The following is a 19,450-nucleotide window of genomic DNA, read 5'->3' as shown; positions in this document are numbered from 1 at the left end:
GCCCCGCCGCTCCCCGACTCCCCACCTGCACGTGGCCGTTGGTCCTCACAGCGGAGTCCTCGTGGTGGAGGAACGTGGTTTCTCTCTGACCCTCCACAACCACTGACTGGTGATTGACGGGAGAGGAAGCCGACATGCAGATAGAAGGAGAGTTCCGTCGATGCTGATAAGCTTGCTGTGTTCGGACGGAGAAGAGTTTCCGTTGGTGGGGGTTTCGGAGGCGTCGTCCAGAACCTGGTCCAAGTAGCGGATCTCCTGTAGACAGAAGATAATCTAATTGCTGTTGTGTACGATTATTGTTCTACAATGTTCATCAACTCCTCCTTCTACTATCATAAGGGTGAACAATGCAGATAGGATGATGAGCCATGTAACTATACAGTATATCATGATGCTTTTACTAGAGTAAAGGATAATGAATATACAATTAGTGGACATTGGCTTTACTGGCACTAAAACAGACAAGAGGAGCAGCTTTTTCCACATGTAGTTTTGTATGTGTATCTTAATAATCAGAGATCAATTTTGGCATCATCCTATGAAACTCTGATATCAGCAAATCTGACCTGGATTTATGGTCTAGATTTTTGAGAATGGCCACATTAAAATTAGTTAAGTTTCAGAACATTGCTTAAGGTACAGCACAGCTATATTTTAACATACCAATTGAAGGCTATGTGTGTGAAAGTGTTGACTAATACTGCTCTATTTCCTGAGGCAACGACAAAACCATCGTATAAAATACACTGGCCCAGGTAAAACATTTTAAAGATGGTGAATAAAAGATATAAAACCAAAAACTGAGAATTTGACCTCAGAGAATGAGCATACCTGCACCACCTCGCTGTCAGGAACTGCATTATGGGCTTTGTTACTGGGGCTGCTGACGCAGCCATGTTGGATCTGCTGGTTCTCCAGCTCCATGGTTGCAGGGCTGTCGGTGATGACGCTGACCGATTCCTGGAAACTCACACTCTTCAGGGCTCGCTCTCTCTGTGTTCTGTCACTGACATCCTCGGCTGCCCGCCACGATTTCTGTGTCAACAAACAAACAACAAACATGAGCATCAGAGATATTGATCACTTCAAAAAAAAGTTTTACTTTTTCTCAACGACAGATCTCTATACCGTGAACACCTCAAACAGACACATGTCACGCACATGAGGCTGTCTTGTCTGCCTGCATTGCAGTAGTACTGTGTTATGTTAAACCGGGCTCCCACCACTGGGGGGCACCAACACTCCCAGTCTGCTGCTTCATGACACAACAGAACCATAGAAATCTTCCATGGTGCTGAAAACTATTGTCCTTTTTCATCAAAGACATTTACAGCTCTGTGAATGAATCAATGTGCTGGAAACTTGGGAAAAAAATCAAACTCTGTAACTCTTCCTGCCTCACATTTGATCTAAAACTCTATTAAACAATCGCCAAACTGGCAGGTGGGATGGCAATGTATCATTAGTTATAGTTTTTGTAGAATAAAGGTGTAGAATAGAACAGTTAGGGGTGTATGTTGGGATTTTATTGCAAATAAGGGTAACAAACTAATCGTTTCTCTTAACAGTATGCCTCAGTATTTTTAATTTTAGGATCTGAGTCAGATGCCACTTGACACTTTATCATAATACTAGTTCTGCTTTTCAGTTGGTCTGAAGGAGTTGGCAGGAACTCCATGTTCAGCTGCATTAAAGATACTTTAATTCAATGATGGCTTAACATTTGCTCTTCTCACTCATTCAAAGGCCACATTATTAGTAGTCGTTATGAGAGGAAGAAATATATCTTCCACTATTCAAATGTCCCTAGTGAGTTGGGTACACAGCCTGTGTGAACAGATTGTGATATGCAGATGCGAGTGCAGAAATGTAATAAAACGTCCCCACAAATTCAATATATTGCAAAACATTGAATAGGGATAAACGCACTTTAGTTTATGAAAAGTAGAACACTTCTGTGGGGATGCGTGACAGTTAATGGTTACGTAACACATTTATTATACCATCAGCGAACAATATGTCATTCCCTTAAGGAGAAAAAAATAACCAGTTGATGCAACACTGTGATTTTACAATAATCATCAGCTTTTTTCAGACTTAATAAAATAAATGTATTCTATTATTTATCTATTTATTTATTCTATGAATCACAGCTTATAATTTTCTAAAATAATACACATGTACAACCCATGCTTTACTGCCTCTTTAAATTACTTATCAACTGTGCTTGGAATATGTACAAACAGGGGTCGAGGTTCTGGTTAAGAGGACACGTCGGTGGACACGTAGGCATGCGGGGGTTCAAACCTGCGACCTTCTGTTTTTGTGAACCATCCATCCAACACATTCCAGATCCACTGTTAGCAAGTAAGACACTCCTGTGTATGCTGACCTGCTTTCTGATTCTACAGAGGCCATCAACAAATACTTTTGGCTTCCTGATTTACTATCGTGCGACCTAGCACACCTCAGTTTGGAGGACGTGTTTACTTCCACGAGGGGTTGTTGACCCTCTCCTTTGTGACATGAGAGAGTGTGTGCGTTGGGATTTAATGAGGACCACTTCAGTGAATTGGCTCAGTGTTCAGCTAAAGCACACACAACCATAAGGAGGAAGTCTTTACTTTGTAACCTCTCGTACACTCAATGACTCAAACACATTACCAGCTCGCTATTGGGTGATATTCAGGGGCTTTTATAAATAAGTTGCACATTTAGGACTTAACTTAAAAGGTTAGTTTCAAATCTTAATTATCATATTTTCCTTTTCTACTCCTCTTTATATTCCCTCCCTTTTTCTAGGTCCTCATCCTCTCTTCCGTTGAACCCCCTCTCTCTCTATTTGCGTCCTTCCTTGTTTCCTTTCTAGAATTGTTAAGTGAAGAAACAGCGGTCAGGGAAGTCACATGGCCGGCTGTTACCCCCCTCGCCTCCCTTTAAAAAGCATGTTCTTGTCTATAGTGCTCCTTCACCCAGTCCTCCCTCTCATCCTCATGTCTCCTGTTTCTATTGATGAAAAATAAAACCTTCCCCAGGGGCATTCCGTTGACCCATCTGGCTCAGTCACATGCTGTAACTGTGTCATGAAGAGCATGATACAGTATATATAGATAAATCTGACAAAACGTATTCTCTTAAAGGAGTACCTCACACATTTCTATTTCAAATCTATGTTACACTCCAGGAGAATATTTAGCAAAACAACTTTTGATTAGAATAAATGATACAGGAAATAATCTTGTTTACAGAAATGCAAAATAAAAGGATGGAGAACAAAAGAACTGCAAAGCTAGCTGCTTTTTTGTGGCTGTACTTGTGTAGAGGTGTAAGCTAAATGCTAATATGAACCTGCTAACATGGTCACAACGACAACGTTAATGATGCTGCCAAGCACGTGATGTAAGCCAATGTCTATCATTTTAGTTCTGTGTGTTAGCATGCTAACATTTGCTAGTTAGCACTTAACACAAAGGAAAGCTGAGGCTAATGTAAAAACTAAAAGGTAACAGCAACAACGCAAAAGGCATTTTAGAAATGATGGCGACAAACTGATAGCTACATTTGCTGCTATGAGAGCATCAGAAAAGTGTCTCTTTGGAGAAATCATCAAACTGTCAACCAAAAGCTACGCTACCATCGCTTAACTCCAGCGAAAGGGAATTCTTCTTTAGCCAAATAAGGAAGTTAAACTACGCCATGATGGAAACTGAACAACTTGAGACAAAATGTTTAAACTATATTTTTCTGTTATCCAGTTTCTTCCCAATCTTATTTTTTTGTTTCACTTTATTAATGCCAACATGTGAGGACCAAATGTCACTTCTATGTACACTCTCACAGACTAAGTCTTTTGTCTTGTTACTTGTGACCCATTGTGTGCACTGCATGTGTATGTGCGTGCATGTGCAGGAATGTGTGTGTGTGTGTGTGTGTGTGTGTGTGTGTGTGTGTGTGTGTGTGTGTGTGTGTGCATGTGTAGGAGTGTGTGTCCAGCAGAAGGGAGGATATCCTGTTACTGCCTCAGGAAAACAGTACTATAATACTGGAATGTCTCATATGAAATGGTACTCTCCTACAAACACACACACAACGAAAGGAGCGTTTGTGTGTGTGTGTGTGTGTGTGTGTGTGTGTGTGTGTGTGTGTGTGTGTGTGTGTGTGCGTGCGTGCGTGACTGTGGTTGTGCAACAGTGTAGTCTTTCAAGTGTGTGCATCTCTATCGGAGGTGTGTATTCCCATGTGTGTTTCTGACTCTCATTGAGGTGAGTTGACATTCCAGGCATAACTAGCTGTCCTCAATGCTCGGACTCTGAGACTGGTGATGAGGGAGCCTGCCTGGCCAGCTCAAGGAGCGAAAAGAGAGTGAGTGAGTGAGTGAGTGAGTGAGTATGTGTGTATGTGTATGTGTATGTGTGTGTGTGTGTGTGTGTGTGTGTGTGTGTGTGTGTGTGTGTGTGTGTGTGTGTGTGTGTGTGTGTGTGTGTGTGAGAGAGAGTGCATTTTTGAGTGTGTGTTTAACTACAAAAAGAAATCATGCAACTGCACTAAAGAGCTCAATTTATTCATGGTTTGTTTGAACGTCTGAAACCATAAGACTGTTTTATTACTCTTGGATCAGCAGTAAGGTTTCCATTAGCCTTTAAACAACCATACATATATGCAACAGTTACATGAATGTGAAATATAGTGTTAACAGTCCCACCCCCTCACCACCATGATGTCTCAGCTAGGTTTGTGTTTTCACTTTTTCCAAAAAAGGATATAAAGCAAAAGAAAAATAAAGCGAATACATTTTCAGCTTCGTTCATGGCTCTAATGTAGGTTGAGGTTGGCTTTAGAGATATGAGTTACCTCAAGTTGGTTAAAAATTCGAATTACAATCTAAGATCAGATCAGATTATGTTGTTAAAAGCGATTCTAGGGTTCAGTTTTGTGCAGAACGATTGATTTCAGGGCTTAGGTTTGGCCTTAAAGCTTACGATAAGGTAAGACATGGAATATATGTAACCGGGAGTGTTAAGGTTAATATTATAAGTGGAAATCAATGAGTTCACTGGGAAGTATAGTAGTAGAATCATGAGTCTATGTGAGTCAGCTAACGATCACTGTGTTATGCTCTGTCTAAGAGCTGTCTCATTCTCCCCCTGTCGCCATCACATCTGGAAACACTTGTGCTCTGACTGTGATGCACAAAAATCACACACACATAAACATACACACTAGAAAAACATATACATTCGGCTGCATGCCAGAGACACTAGAGGGAGGGGTTTCACCAGAAATGAATACACCCTGATGGGAAGTAAACTCACAACCTTGACGTATCTCAGAAACACTTTGACCATGCCTTTGATATCATGTCATAAGCTTTTATTAGCACACGCTGTAACCAGACCAGAGCACATGGCAAATGGGAAAACGAAAGCCTGATGATGTACGTCCTCATTTCCCACACACACACAAACACTGAGCACCTGTGTAACCCAGAGCAGGCAACGTTCCCGGCTCTGTTTCCTGGCTAAATTTGATCCTGTGTGGTAACTGGAGCCTGCTGTCGAGTCAGCCCAGGCCAAGCAGTGATATCTGGCACTAATTCATGATTTTCTCTCTGATTCTGCTAAAGATGGTGTTGAATGAGAGTTGTGGCTAAACTTAACGTGGCTGAATTGACACCTAACACGTAAGGCATTATCAATAGAAACACTTGATTCTTCGGGCCAAAGTGTGCAGGTCAGACTTCACAACATTATGTTATAACAGACGACCTGTGCCACCACTACAGATTTCCTACCTTTCATGTCAAAACTTTGTCTACTATGACCTATGTCTGTCAGAGTGTGTTTGCATCTGTTTTCTGACACTTCTCCTTCACGTTCCAGTTCAGTTCGTCCTCAGATCAAGCAAAAAGAAAGGAAATCCATGCTAAGAAATGTGGACAGTCGTTTTCTTTATTTTATTTCTTTACGACAGCTTTCCCTATGTTTTAAAGTGAGTATCTTGATCCAGCACAGCGCTAAATATATCATTAAATACAGGAGTTTCAAGCTTCAACACCAAAACAAAGCTGTCACACAACCCCCAAAAAGTTGAAAATGGTGTGTACTCACCTTCTGCTCTATTCTATATCACTGTAAATCCATGGCGTAATTTTCAGTTTTTGCTCAATAACGATTATTCTACCATCAATGTATGTGACTTCTTTTACTAAGCTTTATCCGTTCCCCTATTCTGCTCTGTTCCCTCCAGCCCAGCCTCGGCCTGTCCTGTTCCAGATAGTGGGAGTGCCGGACTTTTCCTTGGCCAAGCCTTTTCCTCCTCTTCTTCTCCTCCTTTTCCTTCCCTCCCGTCTCTTTCCTCTCCTCCACAAAGCCTCTCCTTTCTCAGTAACATTCCTGCCGGCTGCTCGGTAAGCTGTGATGTCATGGGCTAAGTGTGTGTATGTGTGTTTCTTCAGATGCCCTCACCCACAAAGACCCCTTCTGTGCAGGCCCACACACACACACACACACACACACACACACACACACACACACACACACACACACACACACACACACACACACACACACACACACACACACACACACACACACACACACACACACACACACACACACACACACACACACACCAAAACCATCCACCCTGTGGCTCCCCATTCCTCCCTTCCTGTGTAAGAGGCGCTGTCTATCCCCACACGTATGTTGCTCGCCCACTTTCCCTTTAACTCGTGTCAAAATCCGAGGAGAGAGCGAGAGGCAGACAGAGAGGCGATGATGAAGAGATGATGACTGAGAAGGGGGGGTGGGGATGATAGGGGAGGTAATGGATTTTCCTTCTGTCATCGTCAGTATGTGACTGAGGGTTGTAGTGATGTACCGGTGTATTCACCTTTTAATAAAAAGTAAATTACAAAAATTCTGCTGCCTCATGCTGCCTTAACAAGGTAATTCATTATTATTTGAGTGCAGGCTGAAATGTAAAAGGCTAATCTACATGCTGTTAATGAAAGGAAGCCAATCATTGTCATTTCAAGGCCTAATGCTATCAAAAAAAAGACAGCTTTTGGTTACTTAAAGGCCAACATGAAGGTGTAAACACACCAAGAAATTCAGTTTTCAGTCACTCTTATGATAATAGTTTTCAACATTTCTGCCAAGGAAGATCCAGACATTATTGCCCTGCTGTATCACTCTCCGAATCCATTCTAGTTGGTGTTGTGTGCGAGCGTGTACCTGTCGGGTCATAGGATCAAGCTGGCGGAAACTAGATCGGACCTGAGTCATGGTTCACTTTCTCTGCTCACAAGCGCTACATCGAGACGCACTGGAAACACTTTCCTCGAATTTACAAGAGCAATTAGCAACATTGTGTCGGCGGCTGCTAAATGATGGAGGACGGCGCTATCAGAGAGGTTCTGATGTCACAATGCATTCGAGCAATTGACGCTATAAGTATTCATGCTATAAAAGGCTAATAAGCAAATGTCCAGAAGTTTTACTGAAGTTTTTGGCAGGATACTTGGGCATTCATACTGCTCTAGTTAGCTAGGTGCCTCCTCACTGCTGTGAAAAGTGACCTAGCGTCTACAACATGAAACTGAACCAGGTGTTGTACACATGGAGGGACAAGCGCTATAAATCAGTGTCTTCTTTAAATTCCAGGGCTGAAAAATCACATTTCTGTTTTTAAAAAATGGTTTAACAGTATAAGAGTTGACAATATGAAACCAGAGACAAGACTTTTCTTTGACAATCTGTCTTTTAACTTAAGCTTAAAAGCCCCAAACAATGTTATTCTAAATTGAGTATTGATTAATATGAGGGGACTGTGTTGAGAACAGCAGGGTGGTCCAGAGGTCAGGGAAGGTATTCTACTCTGTAGCCGCAAAGGAAGCCAGCAAAAGCCAGTGTTTGCCCATTGACAACCGAGCGTCCTGCCAGACTGCTGTGACAAACAGTAGCCCCTAACGTACTGTGATAACATTATTGACACAAAATAAAGAGATGAAATCTGTAATGTGCCACTGCAGCACATTCCTAACAGCCTGATCTATTTTAAGTGTCCCTGTTTAAAATGACAAATCTTCTCGGTGAGTTCCCAGGCTAAAAATAACACTGAGCTATATGATGAAGTCGGTCACAGAAAATTGGGACAGTAACCTAATTATTGCACATGCACTGAGATGGGTAGACAATACGCACAGAGTTGTGATGGTCATAATGAGGGTTTATAAAGTAAGAGCTAACGGTTAAAGGGTCCATAAAAGAACGAGCTGTGAAAGATTTAAAGAGACTGTCAGGAGATAAAAGACAGGAGTATATTTGGCCGTGTATTCATGAGCATGTCTACATGCAATTGCAATCTGGGTCATCCAATCAATAACGAGTATTGCCCAGAGCAGTCTCATATCATGGGAGCTGATTGTGATTGGCCACAGACAGAACTAATGACACACTTTAATCGCAGGATGCCACAAAGACACACAACCATATTGTACAATAAAAACATGTAGATCCTTTGTTTTCTCTTTTAGAAAGTAGGCTGTGTCCTGATTGGCTCAATCCATGATAAAAAGTCTGTGTGCTTCGATTTGAATCATTCATTTGTTCATACAATATGGGAGAGAAATAATCAAACTCCACATCAAACACAGACCTTTAGTCAGAAATGAGATGGGTTAGCTGGTTATTAAACTTTAAATAATTGAAAAAAGGTTATTGCATGGAGTCTTGAGCCTGAAAAATGTCCCATTTAGAGAAGAAAATATATTATTTCTTCTTAAATGAATAAGATAAGGTCCTGTTGTGAAATCAAGTTATTTATGGAAAGCGTACCAGAGCTAAACGTCTTAAAATAAGGCATGATTCAGAAGCAGCACAAAACTACTTCTATCTTCAAACCAGTTTATAAACAGATTTTTAGTTAATATTTAGGAAATATTTGACAGAATAGGAAGAACGGGGTCATAATGATTTCTGCATTGAGGAGAAAGGTGTAGATCAAATACTGTATTTTCACATTGTAAACTACTCTTAAAAAGGAACCACAGTCTCAAAAAAGCTGAGTCCAGCAGTGTGTGAAAGGAAGAGAGAAACCCTCTAAGATCCACACAGCTATTTTAAAAGCACTCAAGTCTTGCTGCGCGACAGAGTTAGTGACAATTTATTTCAAGATGGGCGGTGGACACTTTAAAACAAATGATGCTGCGAAGAAAAAGGAAGCGACTGATTGGATAAAAGCCTATCACAGTGCACAGGTTATCCAAACAGGAAACCAGGAAGCGGCACTAACTTGTATCCATGGAAATAGTGCTCAACACAGGAAATACACCAAAAACTTGAGGCCACCTCCACGACAACAGACACAATCACAAAATATTAGTTCACTAGGGTCAACATCAAGAGTCTTAGAGACAAAACTAAGGCACTGTGTATATAAGACCAGGCATGCATAGCCTAATTGGTGGCTAACTGTTAGCATTCAAACAACATCCACATACCCAAACAAGGACTTCTGAGTCCAGCCAAGCAGTGCATTCTCAATAAAGCAATGTCCATCCCTTTTTAGGAAGCTCAGTGACGACATCTTGCAAACAAAACAAAATCAAAGTGATTTCCACCTACCGATTGGCAGAGAGCTTGGAACAACAACCACACTGAAATCATGTTAAGAAGCCTTTTGACTTTTGAGTGTTACAGAGGAATGCACTGCATGTCTGGACTCATGGCAGCTATTTGTGTCCCTTTTCCAAGCCCCCTCATGACTCCACTCACACACAACCGTCCCCAGACCCCCTAAGACCCCTTCAAGAAACGGCAACAAAAGGTCCCGGCAGGCGCTCCAGTGAGACTCTCGAAGCTGAATACTAATGCCGCGCTCCACACACACACTTAGATGCTCACTCACAGGGCTCCTCTTAACCAGAACGGGCTGGACTGTGTGACCGAACGCTCGCCAGAAGCCAGATCAACACCTCCAGCAGGACTAACTAGGACACACAACGCAGGGAGAGCTTCAGAGTTTGCAGTAACACTCAGGAGGGTTATTTCTTGGTACTAACACTGCTTTCTCTAACTGGAGCCCATGACTGTGTGTGTAGTAATAATAATTCATAGTGACAGTAAAAACAAGCTGTACTTTGCAGGGCTGGCTGTGTGCATATTATAGGATAGCTAATGTACAGGGAGTCAGCCATTGTGGCAAGATAAGCTCTGTTTAACCATCCGTTATGCACTACACAGGTCCTCCTTATCAAGTTAGCAAGACAGCATCATTTGGAAAGAAATGACAGATCGCTTTAGATTACAGCTAGGACGTATTCAAGTTTTTCCACTATCCAGAATGCTCCTGGCTGATGTCTGGTTAAAGCGATTGAAAAGATGGATGAAATGAGGCGGACTAACCCAGCAACAGTGAAGGGATTTTAAAAGCAATATTATCGGCTGTGAAAATTCACCATGTTTGTGTTTCTTTATAGATTCAAGCTGGAGCAAACTTTAAAGAAATGCACTACAATTATGCACAAGTGATTTTGTTTCGGCTTGTTTTTCTTCTGTAACAGTCCAGGTTATTTCGTTGAACAACCCTATGTTGCAGGATCACAATAAACCAACCTTAAATCCTTGAATTTGAGGCATCAATTATATTCTAAGACAAATGAGTGACTGGAAATCCTTTTACCAAAAGTCATTTACTGACCAAAAAACAGCCATGAGGGGAATTAGTTCATTAGTGTACAATCAACGAAATGGACCAGACATCTTAAATGAGCAGTAATATGGTTAGGTATTACACAGGCCGCTTGAACTCAGGTTGGCCAGTTTGAAAAAGAAATGTGATCGCTATTGCTGATTGGCTGAGGACATCTCTGGCGTTTGTTTGGCTAATTTTTGCCATTTTGCTGATGTAATTTCTGCCTCCAAACAGTGAGTAAGAGCCGCTGTTCACAATGTGTAGAGTCATCTTACTTGGTTAATAAAGGGTTTAGTTCAACAAAAAGATGGTCATTGTTGAGACAATAACCAAGCTGGTTTTAGTGAGTCTTATAGATCGGTTAACATGCATTTGAGCTCATTTTAGTTGGGCAAAATACTTGAATACCGAAAGCTTTACCCTTTTATTTTCAGTGTTTAACCAATAAGTTTAGCAGCTGTAAACATATTCAGTCTATAAAGCAATTCAATTTAAAATGGTATTTAAAAAAAACAAACTGTGAGCAACCCTCTTATTTGAACTCTCACTAGAATCTATTTTTTATTTCCACCACCGACAATTCAATTCTTCTGCAACTGTGCTTTAAATGTCTCTCTTTCGTGTAATCTGTGATTAACCATATTTGGTCGGAGTAAGCTAAACTTTTTCAGGATGCATTGTTATAGCTTTTCTTCCTCTTCCCTTCCTCACCCTTCCTTGGTTATGTAGCAATCCCTCTCTCTCCTGCTGTTAATCAAGCATGCGCAGCGCTTGCTGTCAAATACCATTCCCTTTGTTCTATATCACCTAAGAGAGACATACACACAGTGAGTACACCACCCTTCACTCACTGATGGCAAACAGCACTTTTCCACCCAAACTCCATCAGACGTAACTCCTCTATAAGCCATTAAAATGTTCTAAGTTATCTAAAAGGTTTAACTGAAAATAAATGATGAGCCTCTATGGAATCAGATGGAAAATCCCAATCCCAGGTCACAGGGTGATTGTGCAGGAAATAAGGAGAAACGGACACATGGAAGGCTGAGTTTAAGGTTGTCTGAGGATGTGGTCGTTCTTGTAGCTGTGCATGTGACCTTGTGAGTGGAGAAAAAGCCACGGAGCATATAATTTTAATCCTTTCCCAGCATGGAGCAGCTCGGTTTTGGTATTTTGTCCCACAGGACTCTCAGACCACACAGCAAGGCCAAAGGGTCTGAATAAAATTAACATCTGAAGCAAGGAAAGCTAACATGTAAGCGTTTTTTGTGGATTTTATCTCGGGTGAAAATAAGCCACGAGTGTCATTTAAAATTATAATGAATATAAAGTGGATTTTTATGTTTCACAAATAAATGGCTATACTGGTTTCCCTTACCAAAAACATCTGTGAAATGCGTGCTCCAGGATCTTTTGGTGGAGTTTATCTCTTGGGTGTTTAATCTGCATCATTAACATCATGAGACAATCGCACATTAGTGTGGCTATGGGCCCCTCCCATAGCTGTTGATGCTATGTTGCAAACTCAGCAGTTTAAAGTAAACACGGCCTCTCTAATACACTGAGGAGTTTAATTAGATCGGTGGCTTACATCACGGATCAACAGTCACTCCCAATCATAGCATTGGTTTAAAGAGCTCTGACGCCAAAAATACAAGCTAGCTAGATTCAGCACATTATCATTTCAAGCTAACGTTCCTGACCCTATTATTCATTAGCAATGCACTCTTCATTGAGTTGATTGATCATGTAACATATTTACCTTTCTCAAGAAGTAGCATCTCATGCTGAGTGGCTGTAGCTGACCCAGTCTGAGCGGCACATTAAAGGCTAAGGCGTATTTTAACACTGTTGTCCTTAGAGACTTAACCTCTTCCTAGCATTAGCTTATAGCATTAACTAGCTCTGCCTCACACTGAGAGGAGAAGAGGGTTAATCACCAGTCTATTCTCGGAAACCAGCTCATTACGCCTGCCGTATTTAGACAGAAGGAGGAATCAGGATTCACACAGGAAGACAACAGCCTGGTGACAACAAACATGCCTGAGCCTGACAATTATTCCCCAGTTTGTTTGGATTGAATTGTTGTCCATCTGTTCGCTTTCCTGACTTCAAATGAATATCATGTATATCATCACTGCAACTATTTTGTGGTCATGAGCATTGTGTATTCTAAAAAAGCAGACAACCAGAGAGAGTCAGGACGACATGACCTGAAACAAGATCTACTGATGAGCTTTCTACTGATGTAATTTATTCCATGCAACTGCTGTATCAACAAAACGCCACAACTGATTCCCTCCTAGTAAATTCCTGCAGAGCATATCAAACAAAACGATTAGATGTTTATTTTGCCAGATATGCAAAGATCTTCTATTGATTTCAGATGAAAAGCTTAACCTTTGCCACTTCACCTTTATAACTCACGCAGTTTTGATCTGCGCCCAACATCCGGGCGCTAACCTTTAGCTAACCTCTAAAGAGACACTCCCCTCAGATCCTGTTACGCACCCTGTGACGTTTAGCACATTTCAGTAGTTTTTTCGTGATGAAGTGTTGTAATTGTCTGATTGATGCCTCCTCTTTTGCTCCTGCTACACTCCTTTCTTCTGATTCACTGATTCCTCAGTATTGTATTTAATCCAGCTGAGAGAACGGTTTGGATCCTCTTGTTCCGCGCAGGAGTATCTCTTCGTTCTGCTCCACTGCCTGCAGATCTGGCATTAAAGATCCTACATTCTTTGACAGTTCTGAGTCATTTTCCCTAGACATATACTAAGCAGGGTTAACCTCAACCATAAATCTGATTTCTTGAATTCTTGAACCCTTAAAGAATTTGACCAAACTGACCTCCCTTCCTCAAATTGCCCCGATATTGAGGGTCAACGAGTATTTGATGCAGTAAGACATGACAACACCCCTATGGCCTTCCTTAAGCCATCCTCCCACCATCTGTTCCACCTAAAGTAGCATTCTGACATTCCTCTGATACGCTTGAATGTGATAAAGAGACTTTCAACACCCAAACATAGCATAGTGTTATGAAATGAAGCCCTGAAATTAGAGGTCAACGTCCCTCCTGACTTCCGAAAACTACAGATAGTGTGTGAATTTAATCAAAGTGTTTCATGCGTGGAAATGTTCATGTTAAATCATTTTTCGTAATTTTGTCCTATTCTTGGTGTTGCATCTTCATCGCCTGTTTGTGTATGTCTTTGTTGGTAAAATGCTACTTATGCTAGCAGGTGGATTGTGCCTAGCTTTGTGGGGAAATGAATGACTTCTGTTGCACAGTACAACAACAGTGGGTGGATGTTGCAGACAATAGTGGGTGGCGGGGAGCTTTAGCGTCATCTACCACACACACACAGGGTGTTATGTAACCTGTGATTATGTGTGTGTGTGTGTGTGTGTGTGTGTGTGTGTGTGTGTGTGTGTGTGTGTGTGTGTGTTTTCTGGGAAAAGGGAGGGGTTCGGGGGAAGAAGACATCGTTGATAAGTTTGTTGTTCCTGTTAATCTTCTCACAGTCAGCGGTGCTCCTGAGGAGGGTGGGGACGGAAAGCCTACATCCACCACACACACACGCACACACACACACACACCCACACACACACACGCATTAATCTATAGAACAGGAACAGACATTCAGGACGTGACACCTCGTATCATTGACTGCGATATCTAATTAGAGAGCTGACTGTTTTTTTTTTCCTGTCCTCTTGGCCCAGGAGAGGTATTGGCAAACATTTGAATGAATTGGCAGTTTGCTGCTCTGCTGTGTATTTCCAGAATCAGCTAGTAATTTCAATTGATGACCAAACAGTATGGATGATTAGCTATTTTCAATAGTGTGCGGACAACAAAAACAGACTAAACCCTCCAATCGAACCTGACTTGGGTGTTTAATCTGCATCATTAACATCATGAGACAATCGCACATTAGTGTGGCTATGGGCCCCTCCCATAGCTGTTGATGCTATGTTGCAAACTCAGCAGTTTAAAGTAAACACGGCCTCTCTAATACACTGAGGAGTTTAATTAGATCGGTGGCTTACATCACGGATCAACAGTCACTCCCAATCATAGCATTGGTTTAAAGAGCTCTGACGCCAAAAATACAAGCTAGCTAGATTCAGCACATTATCATTTCAAGCTAACGTTCCTGACCCTATTATTCATTAGCAATGCACTCTTCATTGAGTTGATTGATCATGTAACATATGCGTGGAGATGTATCGTGTATGTCTTTGTTGGTAAAATGCTACTTATGCTAGCAGGTGGATTGTGCCTAGCTTTGTGGGGAAATGAATGACTTCTGTTGCACAGTACAACAACAGTGGGTGGATGTTGCAGACAATAGTGGGTGGCGGGGGTTGTGTGAATGGGGGCCATCACACGGCTGGAATGTATTGCTGTTTCCTGCATCCCCTTATTCTCTTCCTCTCCGGAATACAAATACCAAACATTGAATAAAATAGTTTGTTAGGAAAAGGAATGTGAAAAAAATACTCTTTGACCTTGGTAGGTGATGATTTATTTTGTCATTTTCAAAGTGACACAACCTTTGACATTCTATGGAAGCAGTAGCTAACCCTTGCTTCCTTGCGGTGGATGCACCAAATCCAAATAGTGTGGCTAAGCTAATCAAAGCTTTTGCAGACAGGGTTCAGAATGAGAAAGTGATCTTGTTTTGCCAGAGTTACAATGAATTCCAAACAAAAAATAGCGAAAGGCATTGATGAGACCAATGAGTCTACATAATCGCTTTGAAAACTTGCCTAATGATGAGTTTAAAAACTTTCCTGCTGTGTCAAATATAGGTCAGAATGAAGTGAAAACAAGATATCAAGTCAGTATTCTTATCAGGAACACATAACCATCTCTTACTTGATAACGAAACACAGCACTCATCCAAGTCTCAGACCAAATCCATTGTACGTTTCCTTATAAGTAAACACTTTTCACAGCTTGAGACTACCATAAAATAATCTTTGGAACTTTTAAAAACGTCTTTTATTGATTTGAACGTGTATCCTTTCTCTTACGTTTTCAAGGTGACTGCTAAATGATCAAAGATATGAGAACAAATAAACCAGAAGCACTTAAGCAGACACACACAGACACTCTGTTCCTCCCTTGATCACTTTAAGCTGTCATCCATTCCCTGTGGGACACACAAAAATAGCCACATTCACAGCTCAAGGAACTGTTTAAAATCCCAGCCACTTCAGACATGCACAAACATGAGGCGGCGTTGTTTAAATGCTGGGAAAAATTATATTAAAGGCTCAGTCTAATAGATGGCCCAAGGGCCCCTCACATGATCCCCAATGACAAACACACCAGGCAGTTTTCTTTTCTGTCGCGTTGTCCTCTCATTGTCAGCTGATAACACACTCATTACACTGGAGCTGAGGGAGAACACAGCTCAGTGTGCTCAGACTCAAACCACATCAATGACTCTGGAGTCCATGTGAACAGCGCTGATTTAACTGTAACTGTTCGGGACTTCATCCAATAACAAAAGCCGGTGTATCACTCTCTTCCTGGAAGTCAGCCAGTGGAGGCCCATCAACAGATCGGCCATTGTGAGGCCATCGGCCAGTTAATGTCAACAACACTTGGAACCGCGTGAGACTGAACAGACTTCCTCCTGGCAGCACCCTCCTCCACGTTTTCCCTCCCTCGCCTTACACTCTCTGCTCCACACACCCCTGACACACACACACCTGCACCGCCCTTTATCTCTCCTTGTACTCATTGTTTCTTGTCAGCACGTCGGTCTCTCTCTCTCATCGTCCTTCAGTAGCTCATTCCCATTTCCACTTCCTGTGTTCTCCAGGCTGACCAAGCTTTAGCGTCATCTACCACACACACACAGGGTGTTATGTAACCTGTGATTATGTGTGTGTGTGTGTGTGTGTGTGTGTGTGTGTGTGTGTGTGTGTGTGTGTGTGTGTGTGTGTTTTCTGGGAAAAGGGAGGGGTTCGGGGGAAGAAGACATCGTTGATAAGTTTGTTGTTCCTGTTAATCTTCTCACAGTCAGCGGTGCTCCTGAGGAGGGTGGGGACGGAAAGCCTACATCCACCACACACACACGCACACACACACACACACACACACACACACACACACGCATTAATCTATAGAACAGGAACAGACATTCAGGACGTGACACCTCGTATCATTGACTGCGATATCTAATTAGAGAGCTGACTGTTTTTTTTTTCCTGTCCTCTTGGCCCAGGAGAGGTATTGGCAAACATTTGAATGAATTGGCAGTTTGCTGCTCTGCTGTGTATTTCCAGAATCAGCTAGTAATTTCAATTGATGACCAAACAGTATGGATGATTAGCTATTTTCAATAGTGTGCGGACAACAAAAACAGACTAAACCCTCCAATCGAACCTGACGTGAATCACTTTGGTGGATTGATTTACAGAAACAATTCTGTTGATGCTCAAAATTGACCTGAAAAGTTGATTTATATTTCCCTCTTTATTATAATATCTGAACTGATCTGAAGCTATGGTTTGATGCTACCTCGATGCTTATTCTTGCCAGATTTATTTGTTTTCCTTTCCTTCCAGAAGCAGTGTTCTGCAAACTTTGTATAAAATAAATAAAAGCCGACATTAAACACTCTTCTTTGAAAGCTCTGTAAGACTGTTTAAAGAGAGACCTTTGGCTTCGTGAGCTTTCATCACCGATTTAACATTGTAGTGGTCGTCTTCCTTCAATCAAAAGGTTAGGAAATCTTCAGTGGAATAAAATCAATCAGCATGATTGGAAATGATGTTAAAACCGGGTCAAGGTAAGCTATTTCCACCCCTTCAGCTAATGACCTTATTCTGCCAAAAGTATTTACTTTTCTTAAAAACAACCTTTGGTGATGGGGCTGTATTTAACCAGAATATTTCTGTACCATGAGTGTGCATTTTTTTTACATAGGATTTCATCACCTGACCCAATATGGGTTTTTTTAATAAGTAAATAACTGTCACATGATGAGGATCCTCAAACAAATGATGATAGATACTTTCTCTGAAGTGAAACAGCCTCCAAAACAACTACACCTATTAGTCAATTACATCACGCATGACGATACCCATCCCTCATTGAACATTGTCAAAGTCTGCAATCAAAGAATAGCAAGTTGCTTGGCAACAGCTGCAGGAAAAACTCAAAAACAACTCAAAACTCATCACAAGCAAATCTGGAACAATAAGCTCCAGGTGCTTTTTCGCTGAACATGTGCCAGATTTCTCTTTTGGTTTTATAGCAACTGCCACTCTTGGGACATACCAGTACTTGTGACTGCCTCTACTTCCGTTTTAATATGTTATTATGTGAATTTAATATCCAAAAACCCAGGTCTTTTGGAGCTGATATTGTGTGCACTGCGACTTGGCCCTATGTTGTGGTTGTGAAAAAAACAGACCAAGGGCATACATGCAATGTGAAAGGAACACTGCATAATGAGCCATCATGATACGAGAGGATGGGAAACTAACGCAAACGAAATCAATGTGAGTACTCAACAAAAGAACAACATTACAATGGAGTTCGGTGAGGGACATAACAGTAGCAGCACCAATATGCTTGCCTCTCTGTCTCTGCCAAGTCATTCAGCATTTGTATTAAAGCAGGTTAAGGTCATTTCTATATCTAGGTTAAAGTGATGCAGAGGAGGAGGAGGAGCCCAAAGAGAAAACTAGAGACCACTGCAGTCTGGTCCACTAACCTCCTTTGGGTTTCTCTCTGGAGAGCAGGGTGCAGTATCCTGTGTCCTCGCCACTTTAAAGCCAATCAGTGTAATTACAGGCTCCTTCTCTGTTAAGCAGGACACGTACTCTTACATAGAAACACACACCCTGAGCTAACTCCTAACACCACCAGCATACCAAACAAAGCTCATTGACCCACTCCTAAGATTCTCCTTTGAATATGAGTTTTCTGTGAAACATAAACTTAAGTTAAAACACATTTTAGTAATGTTTTTCAGCATTACTTCTGTGTTCATTCAATATACCTGTGAGGTGAGGCAATGCGTTGATATCCTGGAGCTCCTTGCAACAGACTCAAACAGCTAATAACCGGGATTTGGTTTTAACGTTGGAGGCGTAACCGACCTGCTGACCGCTGCTTCTTCTTCTTTAGTCTTCTCCTTCAGCGTTCACCCCGGGGAGACGAGAGCAGAACAAGCGGACAGGAGAAGTGTAAAAATGGATAGTCGCGCGCTCTCAACTGTATAACGGTAACTGCAAACTGCGACTAGCGTGACATTGAGCTCTTTTTACGCGCCAGCTTTACCAACCAGTTGTTCCCTCCTCCCTCTCCTCTCTCCTCTCCTCTCTCCTCTCGTCCACTCCACACCGCCCTCTCTCTCTCTCTCTTTTTTTTTTTTTAGGCACGCGCGCTGAATAATGCAGCGCTCGCGAGGTCCCAGGAGTGTTTTCTGTCCCGTTCCAGAGACAATCAGAGAGCGAGCCACCAGCTCGAGCTCGAGCCAAGCACAATGAGGCCGACCCGGACGGATCAGGTTACCGCCGTGCTGCCTTTCATTCATTTATTCAGCGGCACAACAATCTGACTGCAGCCCAGCCAGCACCCCCCACATTTCTGTACCCCACCTCTCTGTCTCCCCATCTCTCTGTCCCTGTCTCCCCACCTCCAGCTCTGCCTCCCCTCAGATAAATGTGCTCAGGTGGCATTTTTAGAAAAACAAAAACATACTCAGAACTCTCCAGAACA

General features: G+C 41.9%; 1 protein-coding gene across 1 annotated transcript in view; it reads right to left on the bottom strand.

Annotated features, from left to right (window-relative positions):
- LOC134868404 (PALM2-AKAP2 fusion protein) overlaps positions 1–19,450 on the bottom strand; it is a 75,056-nt gene that overhangs the window by 8,406 nt on the left and 47,200 nt on the right. The window contains 3 exon segments of the mRNA XM_063889508.1: positions 1–125; positions 128–255; positions 832–1,035. Of these exon segments, the coding sequence (XP_063745578.1) occupies positions 1–125; positions 128–255; positions 832–1,035 (457 nt within the window).

The sequence above is a fragment of the Eleginops maclovinus genome, chromosome 8 (genome assembly GCF_036324505.1).
Source record: "Eleginops maclovinus isolate JMC-PN-2008 ecotype Puerto Natales chromosome 8, JC_Emac_rtc_rv5, whole genome shotgun sequence".
Taxonomy (NCBI): Eukaryota; Metazoa; Chordata; class Actinopteri; order Perciformes; family Eleginopidae; genus Eleginops; species Eleginops maclovinus.
This window is presented reverse-complemented; position numbering and strand designations above follow the sequence as displayed.